Source organism: Alosa alosa, chromosome 18, assembly GCF_017589495.1.
Source record: "Alosa alosa isolate M-15738 ecotype Scorff River chromosome 18, AALO_Geno_1.1, whole genome shotgun sequence".
NCBI lineage: Eukaryota > Metazoa > Chordata > Actinopteri > Clupeiformes > Clupeidae > Alosa > Alosa alosa.
Genome location: NC_063206.1, coordinates 28,130,139 through 28,155,031, shown reverse-complemented (window position 1 = coordinate 28,155,031; position 24,893 = coordinate 28,130,139). Strand labels below are relative to the sequence as shown.

The following is a 24,893-nucleotide window of genomic DNA, read 5'->3' as shown; positions in this document are numbered from 1 at the left end:
TCAGAGAAGTGTCAGTAGAATACACAGAGCCTCTGACCTACACACAGCCACATACCAATAGAAAGCTTTTTCATTGGAATGGTAAGCCAGATTCTTTTAAGACATGGAAAATCTATCAACACCAAATGAAATACAGGAAGTGTGTGTGTGTGTGTGTGTGTGTGTCTGTCTGTCTGTCTGTCTGTCTGTCTGTCTGTCTGTCTGTCTGTCTGTCTGCCCTTCTGTCTGTGTTTGTTCTGTCTGTCATTTTGTTGAAGATGGAAATGGAGATTTATTTGAGAGAGAGAGAGAGAGAGAGATCACCTTGAAAAGTGCATGCTCATTAAGTGGCACACCTGCTAGGGGGGGAAGATAATGACGCCGTAAGCATGGGGCCCTGTGGAGCTGTAGCACACTCTTCCCAGCGACCCTCTCCCTCATGGGGTTATTACTGTAGTCCTCCATAATCAGCCCAAAGCTTTGCATGAGTAACATACAGGAGCTCTGATGAACTTGGTGATCTTGCATACAGCAGCACTTGCTAGTGTGTCTGCTGCAAGGCTTTTAGGCTTCTGCTGAACAGAAGTTCATTGTTTGGCTAAGTGAGTGAAGGAGCAGTGGATGAAGTTTTATGCTACCATCATGACCCCAGGTAAGAGTAGTGCATACTCCCTTATAATTCAAACTGAGAAAAGCTATCTTTCAATTCTTTAATTCTTAATTCGTTACCTTTTATTCTGCCATCAGTGGTGACCAAAGTAAAATAAATGTTGGTTACCAGATTATTTCACCTTATTGATATGCGCTCTTGCAGCCCTATCCCCTTGTAAACAGGAGATGCGATTCCATGTACTCGGATGCTGTTCGCTGAGTGAATGTGCTGCGTGGCTCATTATCACACAGAATGTGTGGTGTTGGAACCGTCCTGTGTGTGGGTGTAATGCTGGTGTGAACTGCCTTACAGAGGGTGTCAGAGAGTGTTGTATTTAATCTAGACCACAGAGGAGTTATTAGCAATTGGGCTTGAAGTGTGAAAGTTAAATGTTGATCAATCAGCACAGTCAGTGTGAAATCGCAAGTTTAACTGTTGTGATAACTGCGTTGACATAGTAGGTTTTTCAATAGTACATTTAAAAGGGCTTTCTACTAGGCCTATAGGTATTTTAGTGTGCAAACACACTAGTTTGATTCTGACATTCACTCATGATCTCACAGTTCTGAATTATCAAACTTGTTATGAAAGACAGATGCAAGTTTACTTTGTATCTACTGATATCTGTCCCTGATTATGTAATGCAAATTCAGACATGTTTCACACCGTTCTTGCTAACGTCTGAATTCTGTCACTTATTGCAAGAGTACACATGTTTACCTTTTCATTTGATTCTCTTGATGCTGTAAGCAATATATTTTGGACAATGTGAAATAGACCTAGCTGATTTTATATTCTGATGGCCCAATTAAAGTCTGTGGAAACATGTCTGTGATTCATTCTTTGGCAACTTTCAGGTATATCAAAAAGTTAAGAAGGAGGCAATCCTTCAACAATTAGGCCAACTGTATCCCTTGTGAGGGATGTAGCCTACCTTAAAAAGTCTGCCTACTGGTAGAATGCAGTCATTGTTTACGGTGTCTCAAAGGGCCACTTTTTTGTTGATTACATTTTGGGTCCATTTTGGCACAACTAGTGGATGGACCATCCCAAAAGTCAACTGTTAACAGTAAAGACCAGGTTTAACCATCATATCAACCATTGGAAATGTACTGGCAGATGGCCAATTTCTACACTTGAATGTTCTGAAGCCACCCTGATGCACTGCGGTGCAACAGCTCAAAGGCTCCGGAAGTCCATTAGTAACACTTAGTGAGACAGGAATCCTCAAAGATGGCCCCTGATGGAAGGCTTGGAGCAAACCGACGAGATGCACCAACCATCTCCCTTTTCCCCCACTCGCCACACAATCACAGGATTGATGTCCGCTCACCATCTCTTTTACCTCGGCAGCATCGAAAGGGTAACTTCCTGTCAGTGAATACAGAGATAGATTTTCAGTTCATGCAGATAACCCTCAGACAGACTGTGAAACGTGAAAGCAGAGACAGAAAGTGCAGGCCTTCTGTGGACCTGTGATTGGCCTGAATAGCCAATTTCCCCCCATTGAAATTGACTTAAATGGAGTCACTTGAAAACAGGATATCCATCCAGTGGACGTAGATCGGATTTGACCACGGCTCAAGGCCAATGTGCCCCACAGAGAGGAGTAATCAAAACCAAGACGAAGAAGTCCAGCATTGATTGGTAACACGTCAGTAGAACTCTGCACATACATAATCACAAACACACACTCTCTCCCACTCTTATCCATGTGGACAGGGTCACTGGTGAAGGTCTATCTTGATTATGGTGGTTTGTTCATACTGACACACACATATATCACCTGACATTTGGAATCATGGAGCTAATGGATATAGAGGTCATCTGTAGACTGTTTGAGACCGAGTGGAGCAAACCTCCTCCCGCCGCCCGCCACACTCTTTTTCTCTCTAAACAACGCTGCTCTTTGAAGCCCCTGCTCTTTGACAAGCTTTCTTTCACATAATGGAGGTTCTCTGCTGAGGTCAGACACAGCACTTCCTGTCTCATGGCTCACTCTCCCACAATGCATCACTACTCTAAGGACTGCTTGCTTTGAGATGAGAAGGATGAAGAAGCTGCTATGGAAACCTGTCGATCAGATTTGTTTTTAGATGGCAGGACTTTTTCACATTGTGGGGTTTATTATGAAAGCTCTAAAGTAAGCAATGTCTCCTATTATCAAGTTGTGGTGAGTCACCAGTGTAATAAATTAAATTAGACTCCCCTTTAGTCCTTTTGTAGATAAGAAAACACTGGATTAACAATATCAAACAATTATGAAAACAGATGATGGATGAACAAGTACAGAATCGCCAGCAGAAAGCTCTCAATGTTATCTCTGGTGCAGCCAGGTCAAACTGATACATTCTACCTCAGTCAGAGCCTAGGGCTACCTTGTGCCACTTAAAATGTAAAGATGATTCCAAATGGTGATGTTGCAGAGTTCTACTTGTAATGATTTAAAGAAAGATCCTTTTAAGCAAAGTCTCATTAGACCTAGCTTCACACCTCGTTTAGTGCAGCTGTTTTGTAGTAGGCCTACGAATTCTTGCTCTCAGCAGAGGGATAGCAACAGAAAGACGAATGTTGATATTTCCCTGTATTTTGGGTGAGTAACCTGGAAAATCTTCCTTATTTTCGTTGCTCAATGTTGACAGCTATGGTCAGAAAACGAGAAGTGAATGAGACTAGAAGTATTCAGCGCAGGAGAGACTTGTGGCTACCAAAGATTCTAGAGTCTTTGGTGGCTACATAGGATAGCCTAGGCTAAACTTACAGCCAACTCCTCACATCCATCGCCATTATTATATTTGTATTATTAATACTATATTATATTGTGGGCTTAAGTTAAATAAGTTTTTAGACAGTGCAGACAGCTGCCCCTATGCGATGCGGAGACATCAGTAGTAGCCTAATGTAGTCGTCCGTAGATTACCTTTGGACATATTGCATTCGCATAGATAGCATTGAGGCAATGTTAGCCAACGGCTAATATATTTATTCATAATGCGCCCTTCTCAGCTCGTCTTAGTGGCACGGCAAGTGGCAAATAGTAGGAACAAACTCAGCGGAGAAAGATATCAGTAGATAGGCCTAGCCTACTTCTGATTTGTATAGTATTTGGTTCACTTGGATTTTGGAAATGTTACAGAGAAATATGTTGGCCCTTTCTGCCTCCAGATCATATAGTTGCATCATAGATCCTCCTGTAGAAGTTATCAGACAAAAATGATCACTAGCTAACCCACTTTAAACTGCCATATTTTCCGCTGTTATACGGGAACTGGCTTTCATGTTAACTGGCTGGACTGCCACCAATTAAATAAAACTAAATAAACTCCACGTGGGTCTCGAACTACTACTAAATTAAACTACTTGCATGATAACCTGAAATTAACCTGCTTGCGCCACTAACCAGGCTGACACTTCCCAGCGAAATTGGCCATATTTAGTACAAGGCCTACAAGTAGAAGAGGTCACCTAGTATGTTATTGTGTTTGTAGCAGGTTAACACAGTGGATCATGGTAACTGCTACTGTGTTATCTTGCTACATTGCCCAAGCCATTTAGACCTTCAAAGTATAGCCTAGGCTTAATGGTTTTTACGTTTCACTGACTGCTGGTCTAGCCTGACGAGCCAGACCCACATTAAAATTAATGTAGGGTCTGGGCACTCACCGTTCGCAGTGCTCATTCCGAGGGGCGGGATAATGAGTTGTCTTTCAAATTCCCTCTGCACGCAATAGGACAGCGGCAGCGCTATACTTACAACCGGACCCGCGTCACACAGAGCAGGTTGTTTGCGCCATGCCCCTTTTGAGGGGAAACATTCCCTCAGAACAAGCCAGAGTGAACCGGTAGACATGTACCAACCACACAGCTAAGAACCCCTCCCTGAGTTTCTTTTGCCTACCATGTCCTCAAAAAAAATCCTGACAGAAGAAAATTATGGCTACAAGCCATAAGAAGAGAAGACCGTATGACACTTCTGGTCACTGAGTGGGGTTGTTGCACCACTTCGTAGGCTACTTGGGATACTGAAGAGACGTGTTTTTATATTAATTGAATTAAGCTTTTGTAGGTATCTTTCACGGTCAACGACCGGCAAAGTGGTTATGTATTGAGTGGTCATATTGATTTGTGGTATTTTTTTGTTATTATTTATTCCTCACGATTTCTGTACAATTACGTTTATTGACCCTAATTTGCGTTGGAGTTAATGAGAGGGGTTGTTTGTTTTCCCCCCGAAAGGGGCGGGAACGTTTGTCACGAGTCAAGTTCCCGGATGTGCCGGTCTAACGTATGAGTCCCATGCGTTTACCACCAGCGGAGCTAGTTGGCTAGTTCAAACGTTTGCCAACTTAATAAAAGCTTAACTCGTGTCACACTGTTCGCCAACAGCAACATCCATCTTATTTGTTTTCAAGTAGCAGGGAATTCAAGCCAAACCGTTGCAACTCTGCCATCAATCATTATGTTAAGCCCACCTAACGACTCTATACACGATTTCATTGGCCTGATTGAGTTTCGATTTCTGGAGCTCACAAGCCAACAGAGAGTTGCTAGACTAGCCCTGGCAGCCGCTAGGGGCGCGTCTAGATTTCTAGGCTACTGCTGGTCAGGCTGCCTGCAGCCACCTAGTCTATCTTCAGCCTAAATTGAGGAAGCATTGCTGGTCTAAAAATGTATAAATTTAAAAAACTGTGAATGGCGAGGATTGAACCCGTAGGCTAGTCTAAAAAAACATTGTCAACACATCAACCTGTTGAGCCACATGCAACTTATCACTTGATAAGAAATAAATTATTAAAATATATATAAATCCAATACATCTCAAACCTCTGTTAACATGTCAAAACATGAACGTAAATAGCCTAGGCCTACGTGTATCTTGTGATATTTGATATTACATATCTTTTGTGATATGTAAAATTTTGTGTAAAATGAAGACATAGACTTATCCTGCACATTGTGCGTTTCAATGCGTGTTTCACGTTCGTTGTGATATGCATCAGGTTAATATGCAGATTATAGTTCTAGTTTTGTCATTCGAGGTCGAATCTCATAGTTGAACTTTTTTATTTTATTTATTTGCTGGCGTTCATAATAAGACACTTCAAGTAGAGGTGGCCACAGCCTGGTAGCAATCAGTGAAACGTTTGTAAACTGAATCATGATGGGCTACTTTGGGCAACATTGCAAGATAACACACCCAGTCACCATAATCCACTGTGTTAACATACTCGGTGACCTTATTTACTAGTAGGCCTAGTATTATCAATTTCACTGGGAAGTGTCAACTGGTTAGTGGTGCAAGCATGTTGGTGTCAGGTTTTCATGCAAACAGTTTAATTTAGTGGTGGTTCGAGACCCACATGGAGTTTATTTAGTTTTATTTATTTGGTAGCATATTCATGGTCCAGTGCATGTGGCCTACTACAGACAACCTGACACTTCCAATGCCGACACATCGTGTTGTAAAGCTTTATTAAACAACAAAGAGCAGCATCACAAACATTTCTATTTGAACTTCAGTTAAACAGACGAATCGGAGGCCAGGTATCGGAGGCTACATCATCAGCTGAACACATCTGCAAAAGAAGGGGGGCGGTTATATTAACTCCAGAGGCAAAGTAAACAGTTCAGCCAGTTAACATGAAAGCCAGTTACCGTATAACACCGGACTATAAGTCGCATCAGTCAAAAAATGCATCATGAACAAGAAAAAAACATATAAGTCGCACCGGACTATAAGTCGCATTTATTTAGAAATGTATTTAACAAAATCCAAAACCAAAAACAGAGACTATAACTAGATTATTGAGGCCAAAAAGATTAATCTTAATGAAGACGAAGGAGTGAAGGCAGCCAAGAGGAGGACAGGAAGGTAATTGCAAAGTAAAAGATTTACTGAAAGAAAATGCCATGTGGTACACCAAAATATATCTAAAATGTGGAGAATACAATGCAATCAAGCATTTTGGGCGATGTGGAGTCACAAGCTGGCAGCAGTTTAAATGCTCACGAGAGATAAAAAGATGCAGTTTTAGACGTGACTGAAGCAAGCCAGTCGATAGGCCTAGGCCCGACGGTAATTGTAAAGCAATTTACAAAAGATTCAATGAACAAAAATGCTGATGTGGACAGGAAAATTTAGCTAAAAATGTGGAGAATGCAATGCAATCAAGCATTTTGGACGATGTGGAGAGACAAGCCGGCAGCAGATTAAATGCTCGAGAGAGAAAAAGATGCGGTTTTAAAAGGACGTGCAGACCGAAGCTGCAGCAAGCAGGTGATATTTAGAAATTTATTTCACAAAATCCAAGACTAAGAACAGACAGACTATGTAACTGGACACATTGAGGCCAAAAATATTGAGAATTCTACAGGGAATGTTGAATACAAAGGAGTGAATAGTGGCAGGAGGCAAGCCGGAGGCTGCTGACAAGGACCCGACGCTATTGTAAAGCAATTTACAAAAGATTCACTGAACAAAAATGCTGATGTGGTAAATTAAAATTTAGCTAAAAATGTGGAGAATGCAATGCAATCAAGCATTTTGGACGATATATTGGCACAAACTGGCAGCAGAACATGCTGCTATTTACTTGGAGTAAATATTTACTCCAAACTCACCAGTAGATGTTTTGTCGGGCAGGTGGAACAGAACCTAATGTTTGTCTTTTATGTGGAAGCGGTCCTCAGCTGTTGCTCACTGTAGCCCTCCACAAAGGTGTTTACACAGCTCTGCAACTGTCACATTTTATCTTCTGTGTGTGTTTATGATGTTCATCATAATAGAAGTTTTGTGTCATTTCATGTCACAATAACAAATGATGTTTTTAACCCCCCCCTCTTTTTTTTCTTCCTCATTTATGGCCTTGTTCCATGTGCTGTCACCACATGTGACAGCAGTCAACACGTGTCATAAGGAAGTGAAGCGTGTTCAACATCTGTCATTGGAGGGGTCTTCACAGGCAGGTGTGGCTAAGATCTTTGTCTTCAAACTGATAAGAAGTCAGAAGTGACCACCTCCTACAAAGCTAAGATTCAGCTGCCGGGGGGCTGTAGGGAGGGAGAGAGGGAGAGAGGAGGGATGAAGGCATGTGAGAGCCGCGCTTGGAGTAGTTCATTCTCTCTCCACGAATGAAGGCGTCTCAGAGTGCAGCGGTTGGAGGAGGGTGAAGTGGAACTCGGCGACTCTGAGTAAGGTTCCTTTCTCTAGTGTGTCTCCTCATTCAATCCAGGGTGAGACTGGGCACAGTGGGTTCCCCTCGCACCTTCAGTTTGGACTGTCATGGTTTGAACTGGCTCACTGCTTTCTCTCTCTTTCTCTCTCTCTCTCTCTCACTCTCTCTTTCTATTACAGGAAATGTTACCACCATCTTTTCTGAGGGTTATTTCAAGTTAGCCACGTTAGCTTCCGTTTTTTTAACATGTCAAGTTGGTCTCACTTTCCTGACTTTCACATGCAGAGGGATGAATGGAAAAGAAAGTCAGTGAGAGAATGATTGGTGCGCTCTGACGTAGTGACTAATTCTGTCCGGGACTGGCTCTGCTAATGTGTACCCAGGGATATGTACTGTTTGTCCTTAACAAACTGAGGAAGCAGATATTCTGAGAGGTTGTTGGTGACTGCCACTGTAAAGAAAATTATGTATTTAATCTTCATGTATTTGAGACTTTGTTTATATGTGTGTGTCTGTGTACAGTAGTGTGTATTAACATAGGTTGTGTGTGTGTGTGTGTTTTTTTGACTTTATTATAAATACTGCATATACTGGGAATGTCAAACTGGTTAACATTTGTCACTTACCAGCAGAGAGCCCTTTCAGAGACACTATTATGGAAGAAATGACCATGTAGGCGCACATGGCTGGGTGTGTGTGTGGGGGGTGTGCAGACATACTGCTTTGGTTGTCATAGCACAAAATACTGTTTTTGTTTCATGCTGCTTTTAATTCAAGCATATTTTTGTAGCTACAGTTGCCTACATTTGGTTTTTGTTTAACTGTTAATTTTTTGTATGTTATTGAGTCCACAATGATTTCTTGCCAGTGTTTATGGTTAAAAGTGCCACTTAGAAATTTAACTGAAACGTACAGGTTTGCGTCACAATAAGTCCTCGGGGTTATTTCTGTGTCATTGTGACCATACCGCATGGGACTTGCTTTTCCCCAGAGCTCTTCCCTTGTTTGTTGCGAAACGTAATGTCTAAAGTGTTTTAGGAAGGACAATAGGGATCTTTTGTAGGTCCCATGGACCTCATCTCTTTAACCACTGTTTAATTCATATGTCCGTTTAGGTTAGACAAACACACACACTCACATGAAGATTTTTCTTTCTCTCTTTCTGAAATAAATTGAAAGCACAATATTTCTTTTCATTTAAACAACTCTATGAGAATGATGGTTCTTCTTGTGGTTTTCAGGCTTCCTCTTTCACCTTCCTCTAATTGCCCACCCTTCCTGTTTTTTCCATATTACAAATAGGATGGTTTTGCCTGACTGGTTGTTCGAAGGTCCAGCAATGCATTAATATTAAATTATAAAATGCAGTCAATTTAGGGATGATGGCACTCTCCCATTTTACTCTCATATCAGTGTTGTGGGCTTGACCAGTTGACAGGACGTTTCTTTCATCACTTGCGTTGGGGCTTTGCTATCGCTGGGATTGCCTCATAGCCCATGCAGTGTCCAAAGGTCTCTGACTCATGGCTGACTCAGAAGTCATTTGTCCACCTTGGCAGTCAGCACTTCTCCTCTGTCCTCTCGGCCTCTCCCAGGCTGCCCTGCCTTGTGTCATGTGGATTGCTTGGTTGTTGTAAATGTAGATATGAGTCAGAATCACTATATGAATCTCAACTGTTGTTTCCTACGCTTACCAAGAAACCAAATAAGCTAAATGTTTTATTGAGACAGGGAGATGTTGGTGTAAAAGGGAGAAAACAATGAATACTGTGTGCTTGACTAGGCAGCTACTTGGGTGGATGGATGTTCAGATAGATGAATGATGTCTGACATGGTGATTTGTCGTCCTGTTTATCACATGGCTAGCTAGTTACCTTCCAAGCTTCTAATCCAATCAACAATTTGACCAATCATTGCTTGCCAGCCTTCTGCTGTATAGTCTGAATACTCCATAGATGGCAGTGCAACAAACACCGACTCCCTGTTGCAACTAAGTGACTCCATTCCATGAGTTTACTATTGAAATATTGTGAATTCCTCAAATGGAATTGACTGAGTGGAATATTCCACAATGAAACTGAGATGTCTTGCAGTTGAAAGAATCTGTTTTCATAAGATTCTGACCCAAATTCCACACACAGACCATCACTGCTAGTGAGACATTTTGCTGTTGAATTGTGGAATATTGCTTGCGACTTCTCAGTCCGCTTCACTTGAGGTATGGTTCATTTCTCTTTTTTTTTTGGTTGGGGTGCCCTTGGTGATTTCCCAGCTGGACCCCACTGGTCAGGGCCGTTGGCCTGCCGCACGCATGTGCGCTGAATTAATAAATGAAGGGTTCAGATGCAAAAGCCTCTAAATGCCACCTACGTCAAAAATGAGATATAGATGGAGAGTGGATGCTCTCCACACATAGTATACGTTAATCAAATAATTTTACTTCAAAACCCACAAAATACCACTATCTTCCTGGTATGAAATAATGATTTATAGGCAAAAACCTATAGGAGCCAGATTTTAAATGCTCATTTAAAAGAAAAGTGGTCAGACGGATTTGGTGGGTTTTGCATCTGAACTCTTCAAATGTACATTTATAAATGTAGTATCACTGACAGAGGGTGAGAGCCAATGTTTCCTCTAAGCTGCGCGCGGCCGCGCAGGCCAGTCGAAGTGGTCGCGCAATAGATTTTTCAGACCGCGCACATTTTTCAGACCGCACAAATGTTTTTTTTCCAGGGGTTAAAAATCTGAGCATCAACGGCGATGTAGGCTAGGTAATAAACATTTAAAATACTGACATGTCTGAGAGCTATATGCAGCACTTAAATGTGGCTGTTCTGAGGCTGTCGGTACAACAGCTCTGCATTCAGTTTACTGTTTCTCACAGTTTCGTTGATGTCCAAATGTTTATTGTGTGCTTGTGTTTGTGGGTGGAGATGGTTAGCTTTGTGTATTTAAGGATGTGTGGTCAGATTGTATAGTACTAGGCTAGTTTTTTTTTTTTGCTTTCTCCTGGCTGGTTGTTGGTTGTTGATACAGTTTGTGATGAAGTGGCTGCCTGACCAAGCCTTGACCTTTGTCACGGAAACACACACACACACACACACACACACACACACGTATATCAAGTACAGGAAATCACCCCTGGCTTCAGCCCCAAGGCCATCAGCTTGACGAAGGACACACACAAACACACACACACACACACACACACACAGCCCCATAAAAGCTTAATGTTTGCTTGGGCATATTATGACTTACCTTACTTTATTCCAGTTATGTGTCCTTGTTGCAGCTATCACTTTCAGAATGAAAGCTTTGCGTCCAGTATGCTCATTGAGGAAGTGATGTGGCGACAGCCTGTATCTCCTGTTTCTCTCACTCTCTCATTCACACTCTCACTCACTCTTTCTCTCTCTCACACACACAGACACACACACCAACACACACCACTGCATCCTGTGGTTTAGCAAACCCTGGTACTTATCAGGTATGTTTTTATTTATTTATTTTTCTCAGATTGACCCATTAAAAGCTACACACACACCACAAATCAGTTCAGAGATCTCAACTGATAATCATCTAAACTCTGATTGGATAATCATGTCAGATTTAATTTTAAAACTTAAAAGTTTAACTATCAACTGTTCTACCGAAAAGGAAAGGCACTCTAGGGTGGAGTCAGTCAAACGGAAGAAAGGAGGAACTCTCCACAGACCCCACCCCATGCATGTTGGGCTTTGTTTCCTCTTCCAGCCTTTCCCACTTGCCTGTGCTCCTGACTCTGCAGCAGTGTGCTTGAAAGCTCTCCTGATTACTGCGTGTCACTGGTTGTGTGTTGTGTTTGTCTTTCAGTTCAGTTCAACTCAATTCATTGTTGCTTTATTAGCATGACTGTAGGTACAGTGTTGCCAAAGCACAAAACCAAAACAGCATAACCATTTTTACAGTAGCATTGTAACATTGAGGGGAAAAAAGGCATAGGATGATTAGTAACAGTAACATAAAACATTGTGTGTGCACACATTCCCCCATTCAATTAATTACATTTTGCTTAACTAGGATGACTAGGTATTGTTGCCAAACCATAACAGTAAAACAGTCTCTCTCTCTCTCTCTCTCTCTCTCTCTCTCTCTCTCTCTCTCTCTCTCTCTCTCTCTCTCTCTCTCTCTCTCTCTCTCTCTCTCTCTCTCTCTCTCTCTCTGCAGGGTGGACGTGTCCATGTGGAGTGAGCCTGACTCCTGCTGAGGACCGCAGCAGACTTCCTCCCTCATCTGAGGCAGAGTCCCAGGGAGAGGCTGTGATCGAACACAGACCCCCTCTGCCCCGCCCCGCCCCTCCTCGTCGTCCTCCTCCTCTAATGTCCCAGAGGAAGAGCGTGCCTAGCCTCGCGAGGAGACTGCTTACCGTCGCCTCAAGCGTCCCGCACGCCAGCCGCCCTCTAGTAGCGCCCCTCGGTCACTTCTTGCTCTGACCCAGTCAACCCCCCCACTCTCAGGTCTGCTGACCATGAAGGAGGTGGGCCAGTGGTCGGAGGAGGATGTACTAGACTGGCTGACAGAGGAGGGCATGCAAGAGTACTTGGAATCCTTCCAGCAGCTGGACGGCCCGGGCCTCCTGCGGCTCTCTGAACAGGACTTCCGTGGCCCACCGCTTTCGCTGGTCTCGGGCGACGGCGGCCGGCAGCTGCTGGAGCGCCTGGAGACGCTGCGTGTGGCCCACCTCATGGAGGTCAACAAAGGTCACCACCACCATGCCAACGGCCACGTGCTCGCCAATGGCACCGCCAAGCCGCACCACAACGGCTTGCTCAAGAAGAACGGCTTCCACCGCTCGGAGCAGGTGCACGTCCAGATCCCCGTGCCGCCGCCGGAGCCCGAGCGTTTCCCGGCCGAGTGGGGCAAGACGGGCGCCGCCTTCCTGTACGCCGTCTGCTGCTTCCTGACGACCAGCGTGGTCATCTCGGTAGTGCACGAGCGCGTGCCACCCAAGGAGGAGACGCCGCCACTGCCCGACAAGTTCTTCGATCTGTTTGACCGCGTGGAGTGGGCCTTCTCCATCTGCGAGGTGAATGGCATGCTGCTCGTGGCTCTCTGGCTTATGCAGTGGGTCCTGCTCAAACACAGGTGAGACACACACACACACACACACACACACACACACACTCTAGGGGTGTCATGATTCTCAAAATCCTCGATTCAATTTAGTTTTTCGATTTTAAAATTCACAGTTCGATTTTCTTTCTTTTCTTTAAATTATTATATAATCCTAATATTAGGATTAGGCCCTAATATTACTGTTAATAGATTTCTTCTGTTTAGCTATTTTGCCTTATTTCCAGTTCCAGTGTGTTTTTTTTTTTTGGCATGCATGCTGGACGTGACAAAACCGACTTTTCAAAAACCACTACTACACACACACACACGTCTTCAGTCACCCAAGTTTCTTTAGTCACACACCTTACTCAAACACAGACCTTTGGCATGATCTTTAAACGCGAACAAACATGACTCACTGATAAGTGATTTACTGCGGGTGTTACTCAATCACACTGAATGACAAAATCACTTTGATGACTTTAGAAATGGATAAGTTATTAAAGTTGAATCTACAGAGTGAAGAATGCTAGATCACGCACAGACACAGCCTTTAAGACATAAATTCACAAAGAATGTAACTGGTATTGCGTCACAAGGGGCTTTTTGACCTCAGAGTGGCTGTTGGCTTCTGTCACTTACTAACATCTAAAAGCCACTTTATTTTCTGTGTGTGTGTGTTTGTCTGTGTGTGTGTTCTCCCTACCTCCAGGTCCATCGTGGGCCGGCGGTTCTTCTTCATTGTGGGCACGCTGTACCTGTACAGGTGTGTCACCATGTACATCACCACCCTTCCGGTGCCTGGCATGCACTTCCGCTGCTCGCCCAAGGTAAGCATGCTCTCCTCCTTCTCCTCCTCCTCCTGCCCAGCTTTGCAAACAGGACATGAGCCCATCCGAAGCCTACATGCTCAGTGGGCTTTTTGCTGACAACAGACCTGTGAACACACAGAGGGCCAGAGGCCCAGAAAAGCCAGTGCTAATGTAGGCTAAATCAGCTCATTTACGCTACACTAATCCGCTCCTATTGGCTGGCCCAAGCCTCCACTTCTGGGGTTACATCTCTCTCTCTCTCTCTCTGTCTCTCTCTCTCTGTCTCGCTCTCTCTCTCTGTCTCTCTCTCTCTCTGTCTGTCTCTTTTTCTGTCTGTGTCTCTCTCTCTCTCTCTCTCTCTCTCTCTCTCTCTCTCTCTCTCTCTCTCTCTCTCTCTCTTTGCACACGGTCAATCAGCTTTGCACGCATCAAGCGCCATTACGTAATAGTGACGTCAATCTACTTCAGGCTTTGTAAACATGTTTGTTTTTGGGATGGCTGTTTTTTTTTTTTTTTTTTCTCAATATACATGTGTTTGATGTGAAATTGAAACTGTGCTCTATGATGTACAATCTGTGGTTAGATAGTTCTGGCTGCCTGGGCTTTTGGCTGTCCGGAGTGATGGGAAATGAGCCATGTGACCGGGTCTGGATCTCTGCTGGGTCCCATTGACCTTTCAGAGGGAGTCTGGTTGAGATGAGTAGGAGGTCTGTCGCTGTTAGCAGCTGCTGATGTCCAGAAAGCATCAATAGAAAGAGGATACTGATGAGAGAGCAACATTTGGAGGATGATTGTGTGCACGTCTCACCTATTTTGAGGCCAGGTGCAGGACAAAGGTGCATGGTAGGATAGAAAAAAGAATGAATGCGAACATAGTGTCATAGACATTTAGTCTTTTTTTCATTTTAGGATGAACGTTTTACAATTGCCCATTAAAAACAAGAACTCTTGTTTTTTGTACTCTTTGGAGGTCTTGTTTTTGTTACAGGAAGTTGCATGAGTTACAGGAAAAGTCACACCTACTTGGTGTTGAGAAGAGGCTTAAGCTGAGTGGGAGTCACGCTTATGAGCACAGAGGACTTAGATGAAGTCGGGTTATGCCCCGTCCTGACGCTGAATCTGATTGCTTGGAGCCAGGAACATGAGTAAAAAGAAGTGCACGATGACATAATGTTTCACTCAACTAGGGCTACATCCACACTGTTCTGTCTTCGTTTGAATCAGAAAGTCTTTGGATACTTTTGTGCCTTTCATCTACTTTACTCTGCTATTTGGGAGAGGGGGGAACTGTCCCCTCAGTAGGTTATATGGGTAATGTTGCATAGCATTCGTCAACATCCTTTGTGGCTTGTTTCATTTACAATAGGTGGGAAAGCACCTTTTTTGATTTCGCATCAAATGTTACTTTAGATTTGCGATGAATCATGGCCGATTTACCTTGTTTACATTACATTCACAGTAATAACTGGCTTGTACACATGTTGCCTGCATCTGTGGAATATGCACATTGTTGGCAATCAATATAATAATATAATTTATATTATAACTAACCTAATTATCTAGGTCTCGGCACTGTGGACCGTTAATGTTTTTCTAATTTAACGTGTCTGTGTGTTTCAGCTCTCTGGCAGGTGGGAGGCTCAGCTCCACAGGATAATGAAGATGATTGCTGGTGGAGGGCTCACAATCACCGGATCCCACACCATGTGTGGAGATTACCTGTACAGCGGCCACACTGTGATGCTCACACTGACTTATCTCTTCATTAAAGAGTGTAAGACACACACACACACACACTTTTATGCTGTTGACGTGTTCTCCATCTGTCACTGTCACACTGAGGTATGACTTTTATCTCATCACTCCTGGTCCATGAAGTGTATCACCAGTAATTAATCAGAAATTCCAGATGGTTAACTCTGAGCACTGCAGTGGGACTTTTCCTTTAATCAAGTTCTGTTCATTGCCCAAATGGCATTTGACAAAAATGTATTCAGACACATAGGGCTCTATCTTGGCGATCTAAAACGCAGTGCAAAGCATATTCTTATTACAACGCAAAGCTTATTCCTATCTTACACTCAATCTTATCGCCCTGCGCTTCACTTCGCCATGCGCTTTATTAAACAATGTGCCCTGGGGTGTGGCCATTAACGACATGATCTTGCACCATCTAAAAGCATTACGCCACCCTGACCGAGAAAAAAATGGTCTATAGTGAAAGGTGCATATGAAGCACAGCTGAAGATGCACTGTCGCTAGATGTAAGCAGCAACTCCGCTGCATAAATGTCCTTAGGTTTTTTATTCAGTCATTCGAACATTATTGGGGTAAGTGTGGCTTTTTTCAGGCTATGTTTTCGATGGTAACCCATTGTCAGTCAATAGTGAGTGTAATGAACTGTGTATAACTGTTTTGTCATTGAATATGACACCACAGTGAAGTTAGTTTCATTTTGCCTATGAGTCCAAATAATAGACAAGTGTAGTTGCGTGTAGCCTATACTCTTCTAGTCACAAATAGGTTTTAATTAAGCATGGTTTAGTGGAACATTCGTGTGCAAGCAGATTCCTTCAAATGCGCCGGTGACCATCAAAATACAAATGTGCTGTTTGAAGTCGCGCTGCTTGCTGTTAAAGGAAATGACAGATGCCATTCTCATTGATTTAAAGGATGTTACGCCCAAAACACACCCATGACTGATTAAGAAACACAAGACCAACCTTTTTGCGCCAAGTGCCCGACGTTTGATAACAAAACCAACCCGAATGTGGACTGGACACACCCCTAAATGTATTTAAGCTTTTTGCTACTGACCCTGCGTTTTAGATCGCCAAGATAGGGCCCAATATCTGTCAGGTTTGTTTGTTGTGTATTTGTTTTTGATCTCGACTCACTTCCTGACAGACTCTCCAAAGAGGTTCTGGGTGTATCACTGGGTCTGCTGGACCCTAAGTGTGGTGGGGGTCTTTTGCATCCTGCTGGCCCATGACCACTACACCGTGGACGTGGTGGTGGCCTACTTCATCACCACACGCCTCTTCTGGTGGTATCACACACTAGCCAATCAGCCGGTGAGTTTGTGTTGCCTGCCAAACAGGCTTAAACAATCTGACCTCTGTAGTGATTTTTGTCATGTATTCTACTGACTCAGCAGGAGATTGTTGAATGTTATACTGGTGTGTGGTGTGTAAGTCATTTGGAATTAAATACAATTATGCCCCATTTACATATTCAGCGATTCATCTGTCACCCATAGCTCTCTTGTCGCTAGTTACATGTGCTGTTTATGAAGAAGATGCATAAACGTACACTGGCTTCCACACATGCCAGGCAGAGTTGTGGTGCATTGTTTACTGGATTAAATGACTCCTGTTCTGTTGCACTGCTGCAGGTCCTGAAAGAGAGCTCCCAAGGAAACCTCTTCTCCCAGGTCTGGTGGTACCGCTTGTTCCAGTATTTTGAGCACAACGTCCAGGGGCCCGTCCCGAAGAGCTATCAGCTACCGCTGTCTTGGCGCATGTTACCATGGACACGGGTGAAATACAGCAGACTGGACTCGCAGTGACCCTGGCTGAGTGATGAGAGTGGAACTGTGTGGGACTCAACAGTGCGGGAGGCCATAGAAAAATTCTCATCATCAGACTATGTGCAGAATGGCTCAGCACTGTGACCCATTGTTATTTTTACAGACGACTGTACTTTGTATTTGAATTATTGAAAGACACTGTAATTTACTGGACTGACATGGATATCGTAAACAGTACATAAGATGACTGGAGTTGAAAAGCCTCAACCTGCTCTGCTTCAGAGTGTAGCTTTAGCATTTCAGTTTTATTTTTTATTTTTTGGCTGATAAAACTTAAACATTTCATGAGTATATCCTTCAAACTTTGATTCTGTGTTTAGAATCATGGTTGTATCCATTAAAGTAAAGGAGAGTAGAATTATATAACTTGTAAAGTTGAGTTCCAGAAACTGTTAAACAGTATCAAGCTCTTATAGAAGCAGATTGTTTTGTTTTTATACATCAGTAGAAATCTCCTCTTTTGTACATACAAATGTGGCAAGGGTGCAAAACAGTAGTTTCTCTATATTTCACAGGTCTATTTTTCAAAACAATGTTTTAGAAAATCTTTTTTTAGATTTTTACCTTTTAATAATGCGTGCTGAATGCTGGATAATCTTAAACATATGTGTTTAGTGTTCAATCAGTGCCTTTATAATCATGATTGTAACGTGCGTGCGTGCGTGCACGCGCCTGTGTGTTTCAAGGAGGTTTTTTGTGTGCACATGTGTGTCATTACTTTACGTTTAACTTTAACAAATCGCAAAGTGACCATAATTTTGCCAGCCCTCTTGCCAAACTAGCATAGTGTGTAGTTTAGTATCCATGAAAGGTAGCATTAATAGGGCTCTCTCATGTTGATCACACACACACACACACACACACACACACACACACACACACACACAAAAACCAAAACAAATTGCCTGAAAAATAATGGGAGACTACATAGAATGTCCTAACCGCTGCATTGATTTGCACTTGCACCCACCAAGCCCATGGGCATGTCCATTTGTTTGGCTGGACATCCAGTTAACATGCTGAGAGCTCTGCGATTAACCTTCCCCTTATAGAAGTGACTGCCAACATCAGCATTTGAATCCAAACATTGTGGATTCAGTGGCTCTTAGAGACTTTGGACTTTGGATTGTTGTTTGCATTACACTAACCAACACAGCACAACACTCCTGCTTGTGAAGACTGTTGGGCCTAGTTACAGCCAGTGTTTTACCAGCCTAGCCACCCCTCCTGCTAGTATACAGTTTTTTTCCCCCCGTAGGATATAGAGCATGGTTCAAATTGTGTCTGGTTTGTTCGTTGTGGATGTTCTTTGTCCCTAATTTATCAAGTGGTTATGGAGCCAGACTGAAATAATTTATTTCATTGTTTTGTTTTCTGTTATTCTTTTCATCATGTTTCCCCTTAAAAAAAAAAAAAAAAAAAAAGATGAATGACAAACACTGACTGAACTGGACTTGTGCAGACCTGTGACTGCAAGTATGCTGTTTCTCCATGAATGTAACTGCTTGGGCTTTGGCAGATGTGCAGTAGTCATCGGAGCATAGTAATGTTCTGATGGGACCTCTTCTTGGAAAATGAAACACATCTAACTTGGTGACTGACAAAATATCCCTGCCTTGTGTTCTTAAATGGGCCATATTTTGAAGGATGTAACTATGATCTAATGATTGTCTGAATTCAACTGAACCCTCAACTTGAAGTGGACTGTCATCATGACCTGATCCACATTAATATCTGAAGTCTGGAAATTCATTTTTTAATGAATGAGCGCACGCTAGCTGACAATGGCTTTGATATAAGAAAACTCAAATAGGCTTGGTCAATATAGCCACATTTATATCATGTTACCAGTCCTCAAAATAAGGATCTAGAAAGTACTGTTTGGTAGTCAACATCTGTTTTGAATTGTGTTGTTATTGTTTATTTGAATAACAGCTCCAATATTGGATGTAGTCAGGCTGCAGACAGAACAAGACAATATGGTGAACATCTTTTTTTCTCCTTCCAGTCACCTGTGCTGACGAAAAATGTAGTAAAGGGAAAACAAATATTTCCTATTTATTATAATATGCAAGTTGTCACAAAGCTTGCATACCCAAGTAGTTTTAAATGTATGAAAAAAGCACTATGTACCTCCAAAGAAAGTCTGATTAATTGTTTCACACAGTCCTGGATGTCTGTGCTGTATGTATGAATGAATTGTACTGATGAATTTGATGGTTTATCATAGGCCACTTGGTCCCAAGCTCAGATTTTATTTGTAAAGAATTGTTGGGAGAGTTTGACTTAAGACTGTTTACCATCGCAAAAAATATCTTTCATGTTCATAAGCTTATGTGGCCATATAAAAAAATCAAGCATTAGGGGTTTATAGCGCCTCAATTTTATGTTGTCATGGTTGAGCCATTTCAGTTGTTTCATGTATAATATGCTGTTAGCTGTTTATAATTTTTACTTCACATGTGCTGTCACAGCAAACCTTTTAGGGGGTAATGCAGTCAACTTGGTTGCCAATCATGATTTCTCTGTCTTTTAGTAGCTGTTAAGTAATTTTATGTGTTTTTATTACAGGCGAATCAACAGTCTGATCAAATGCATAGTGTCCATTTCTCTATGTGTCTGTATGGCTGTGATGTTTCTATAATGTGGTGGTGATGAGAGAAGAATGGAAATAAATGGTTGTACTCTGTCTGTTAAATGCCGTTCTTCTTTCCTTTCTTTGAGTCTGCCAGTTATTTCAGAGAACATATCAGATGGTTATTCGTTTTTCTTTTGGCTGTTCCCAAGGGAATGCAGTAGTCCAGTACCAGAATTACTCATTCCAACAAATCTACTTACATAATTTTTGTTTTTGTTTTGTTTTGTTATTTTATAAATGCGAAATAAAATATGATATTGCATACAATATTTCTAAAGTATTCTAAATAGTGAAGTGGTTAAACTTGTGGTGTGACCGATTGTGTTAGTGGAATACAGAACTATGTTTGTAGTATATAAGTATATATACTTTTTTGATCCCGTGAGGGAAATTTGGTCTCTGCATTTAACCCAATCGGTGAATTAGTGAAACACAAACAGCACACAGTGAACACACAGTGAGGTGAGCAACACACTAATCCCGGCGCAGTGAGCTGCCTGCTACAACGGCGGCGCTCAGGGAGCAGTGAGGGGTTAGGTGCCTTGCTCAAGGGCACTTCAGCCATGGCCCACTGGTTACAAGTCCAGAGTGCTAACCAGTGGGCCACGGCTGCCCATTGTATCGTGTTCTATCACAGAATGGTGGTTTTCCTGCAGTGTTACTGCCTGGAGGATTTTTGTGATATTTTATGGTTCATGTTTTCATATTCACATTCTCATAAGTTATTGAGAGCTCACAGGTTAGCCTGGCATAGCCACACTCGATTTCTTATCCAAACTTGGTAACACTTATCAAGGTGTTGATTATGGGGCCTGTTTAAACCACTACAAAGAAAACTGCCTTTACACACAATTGGATAGACCTAACCAATCAAAACAACGAAATATCTAAATCCCATAGGGACAGCTGCAAGAACATCCTTCTGGAAAGGATGGCATACATTCGGGCTGGCTTCCAGGCTACTACTCACAGACTACTGAGACCTATACCAATATACTACCACTAGATGGCGATGCATATCTATCCAAACATTTCATTGCCTGAAAATTGTCATTGAGAGTCATTACATGTGAAATTTCCTCCAATTTTCCTACGAGTATTCATTATGCTTTTCTTATACATTCTGATAAGGAAGGTGAGGACTTTTGTTTGTATAGAAGTCAACAAGAAAATAAAGTTATAACCTTGGATTACAACAGTACATGAAGAGTTTGTCACCTTGAACCTTTTGAACCATCAATTAAAACACACGTTAGTATGTATGTGTGTATGTGGGTCCTTCAGCTCCCTTGGCAGCAAAATATATATAATTTTGCCATAACCTGAGGGACAGTGTAATGCAAATATCATTTTTTGACATGGACACATGCAGCCATTAACAATGTTTATATTTTTTTTAGTCTACATGTACAGTAGGCCTAGGTGCATTCCATATTACTGAATTACTTTTGACCAAAAAAAAAAACGTTTATTTCGTCTACGACAGTGAATAGTGCATTCAGCATTATGTCCACGAAAGGAAAAGGCCACCAGTCAATTTGACCACCAGTGAGCCTATAATCACACATTTGCAGCAACTGTAGCCTACTGGAGGCTGTAGGCGAATTCATAAAAAAGTGGGATTCGGACCGTCCACTTCTACTCCCTATAAAAGTCCCCTGCTGTTTAGGGACCGTTAGGTATTTATGGAATGGACCACCGGAGGAAAATAGGGGAGGGTCATGCCTTTTTATTCTTTGTTGAGGGGAGGGTCAACCATTTTTTTTTTATTCTAGGAGGGAGGGTCACCCAACTTTTGTATTCATGAAAACAGCAATATCTGGGCCGTCACCCATGGCCTCGCTTCTGATGGGCCTCGCACAAGATTACATTAAGCGTTTATTCTTCATTAACGCCTGTAGCCTAAGCAAAAAGCTTCACATGGCTTAATGTCCTAAAACAACAATCAGTGATCACCACATTTCTCTGTTCCTCATAATCACTAAGAACCTTTAGGTTACCTGACGTGCCAGCATGTTTCTTCAATCTCTTTCAGTGACACATTTGGAAAAGGCTTAACGTCCCAAAACAATGATCAATGATCATCAAATGATCATCTCATATTGCTCCTCATAACCATCTATAAAAATCTATCCTGAAGTTTTTTTTCTTTTGGAGCACGTCCAAATGCCAGGACATAACGCACTGTAGCTACCTCATAATAGGCTCGAAATATAATTCAAAAGGGGACAGATATGCCTAGGCTACTGCACTTAAAACTTAAAAAGATGAACCTTCCCGAACTTTTAAATTGCGATTACCCAACAAACACGGGACGTCCCCCGGACCTTATGCCGACATTCACGACGTCCCCGATTGGTCCCGAACGTCATGTTCTCTAGCGGACGTTCCGGTGACCTTATTGACGTCTGGACCAAGTTATCGTTTGGTTATTGCGTGACGTCCGGTGCAGGACTTTCTGGGGACGTCACCGTCAGGTCCCTCGGATGACATTTGCATTTGGTCATTTCAAATACGTCCTAAGGACCCGACAATAACGTTATACCGGGGACATGGGGGGGACGTTTGTTTATTCACACATGGCAGCGGAGTTGAGAGCGCTCTAGCTACCGCCTGCAGGACGGAGACATCACATCCATGCATGACTTCACGTTACACGTCTGGGGATGACTAAAGTATCTATCTATCTAGTCTCTAGCAGTAGCTGCATTAGCCTACCGTAGTCTAAGGTAACATATCATACAGTTTATGAAGTTGTGCGTCTATGAGCAAAGTAGAACCATATGTCTACTTTGCTCATAGACGCACAACTTCATAAAGGGTTTGAAAAGGGTTGTTAACTTTAAACTCAAAATGTATGTGCTACATAATTCAGCATGTCTGCAATTATGTAGCACATACATTTTGAGTTTAACGTTACAAACTAGGGAAGGGATTTTATCAAATTCATGTTCGCTTGGTGTAGTTAGCAAAGTCGCTGTTCTTAGCTTGTAGCTTAGCCTACAATGCGCATTTCTTCAGATAACTGTCATTACCTGATGCATGTAACATGCTCTAAATAGGCAGTGGTTTATTTGACGTAGTCACGTACTTATTATCTGTTTTATTTTTAGAAACACACACACGGCCGAATTGGGACTGAACTGACCTTTGGAGCTGAATACGATGCAATAAAACTAGAGAAATGTTAAAAACAGACCACGTAGCATTTGTTTAGGGTTGTCTAGCAACAGAAGTGACTACTTAAGTTGTAAAGCAAAACGATCTAGCTCTACATTGCAGAAGAATTAAGGATACTGCTTCTGCATGACTTGTTTAAATGCCATTGTACAGGGGCGGTGGTAGTGTAGTGGTTAAGGAGCTGGGCTAGCGTGCAGTAGCCTGAAAGTTGTCGGTTCAATTCCCGGCTTCAACCGTTGTGCCCTTGAGCAAGGCACTTAACCCCAAGTTGCTCTGGGGACAATGTGATCCCTTGTGATATAGCTGACATATGTAAGTCACTTTGGTCAAGAAGTGTCTGCGAAATGTAATGTAATAAATAATGGACAAAACATGGCATGCTCACGTTTAAAAGTGTCACGCATAGCTGTCCCCCGATGTTACAAATTGCGATTGCGATTCTGTCTCTGTTTGATCACATGGGTTTGATCAAAACGAGTGGATATAACGTCAATGCATTTTAGTTATGTTTCATGTACCCCATAGATATATATACTGTCAGTATATATATCTATGCATGTACCCTACTTTATTTCATGTTGAGTTCTGCTTCCCAGCATGCATTGCGTATTTTTAGTATTTTTGGCTATTATTAGTTTTTAATATTTTGAAACAATATGGTTTGAACAATTTATCTTAGGCTAGCCTAGGCCTACTCTGATGATGTTTTGAACAATATGCTACGGGATATGCCCATTAAAACGTCGTATTAGTTTATTAAGAAAATGACACCGTAGATGTGAAAGCAGCACATCCCGGTATAAATGTCCATGTCTAGCCTACTCATCATTAATGTAATGCACTTAGAGGACCAGAGTGTGAATAACCCCACCATAATTGGGGGGTACTGCTCTTTCACTTCTATGAGTATCATGGTCCACTACCATATCATTCTCCATCGTGATCGTGAAGTGCAACATGTGTTGTGCAATACACATACAAGGTCTAATCATGCGACAACCTGATAATCAATAGGCTACAGAATATCTCATTGTTATATCCAAAAGAGAACTGTTTTGATCAACTCTCAAAGTTAAGTGCACTGAAATACCATGCTAATTACTAAGTAATACCTTTACAAGAAGCCTATTGCCTATTTCATGAAATATTGATTTGGTTTATTTTTAGATTTCATGAGACCTGGAGGTAAGACCCAACCTTCTCATATACTGTATTCAGAAACCAATTTTCTATTATAGTCTATGGTAGTCAGTGTCAAATCAACATAATTGCTTAGAGATATGAGAAACCTGAGCAATCTTTAATGTGATTAAGGAGCATACTATGAAAAACCATACTACCACAGAAGAACTACAGAGCGGTAGGCCTAACCTACAAGAATCCGATAACCAGAACAAGCTGGGTATCATCAACACTACAGTATCCTACTGTACAAATGAGTCACATATACACATGCACATACACTTTTCCTTTTCCTCATAGTGTCTCTGTGAATAAAATCAAATCCTAGTTTCATTAAGATAGTATCAGGGTTCTCAGATGAAACTACATTTATTGAACTAAAATATGAAATAATAGAATGTAAAAACAATACTAACCAATTAAAAACCAAATTCAAATACTAGCATGTGCTATTCAGCCTAGGCTACTTGGCTCTTTTTATGTTTCCACAGGTTTCACTGATGTTATGTAGGCTTAGCTACATCAGACCCTCTTGTGCATAATATACTGCTCAAAAAAATTAAGGGAACACTTACAGTTTTCCACAATT

General features: G+C 42.0%; 1 protein-coding gene across 8 annotated transcripts in view; it reads left to right on the top strand.

Annotated features, from left to right (window-relative positions):
• The window catches only part of sgms1a (sphingomyelin synthase 1a), a 29,341-nt gene extending 9,339 nt beyond the window's left edge, over nt 1-20,002 (top strand). For 4 of the 8 annotated variants that reach the window (XM_048269354.1, XM_048269347.1, XM_048269352.1 and 1 more), the window contains exons 2-6: nt 12,016-12,933; nt 13,616-13,733; nt 15,336-15,489; nt 16,623-16,789; nt 17,110-20,002. In XM_048269354.1, coding sequence (XP_048125311.1) covers nt 12,317-12,933; nt 13,616-13,733; nt 15,336-15,489; nt 16,623-16,789; nt 17,110-17,283 — 1,230 coding nt within the window. In that variant the 5' untranslated portion in view covers nt 12,016-12,316 and the 3' untranslated portion in view covers nt 17,284-20,002. Of the gene's footprint in view, nt 1-7,528; nt 7,598-7,639; nt 7,865-12,015; nt 12,934-13,615; nt 13,734-15,335; nt 15,490-16,622; nt 16,790-17,109 lie in introns of those variants that run through there. The other 4 variants (XM_048269349.1, XM_048269350.1, XM_048269346.1 and 1 more) reach the window with 4 other exon arrangements.
• The last annotated feature ends 4,891 nt before the right edge of the window (nt 20,003-24,893 follow it).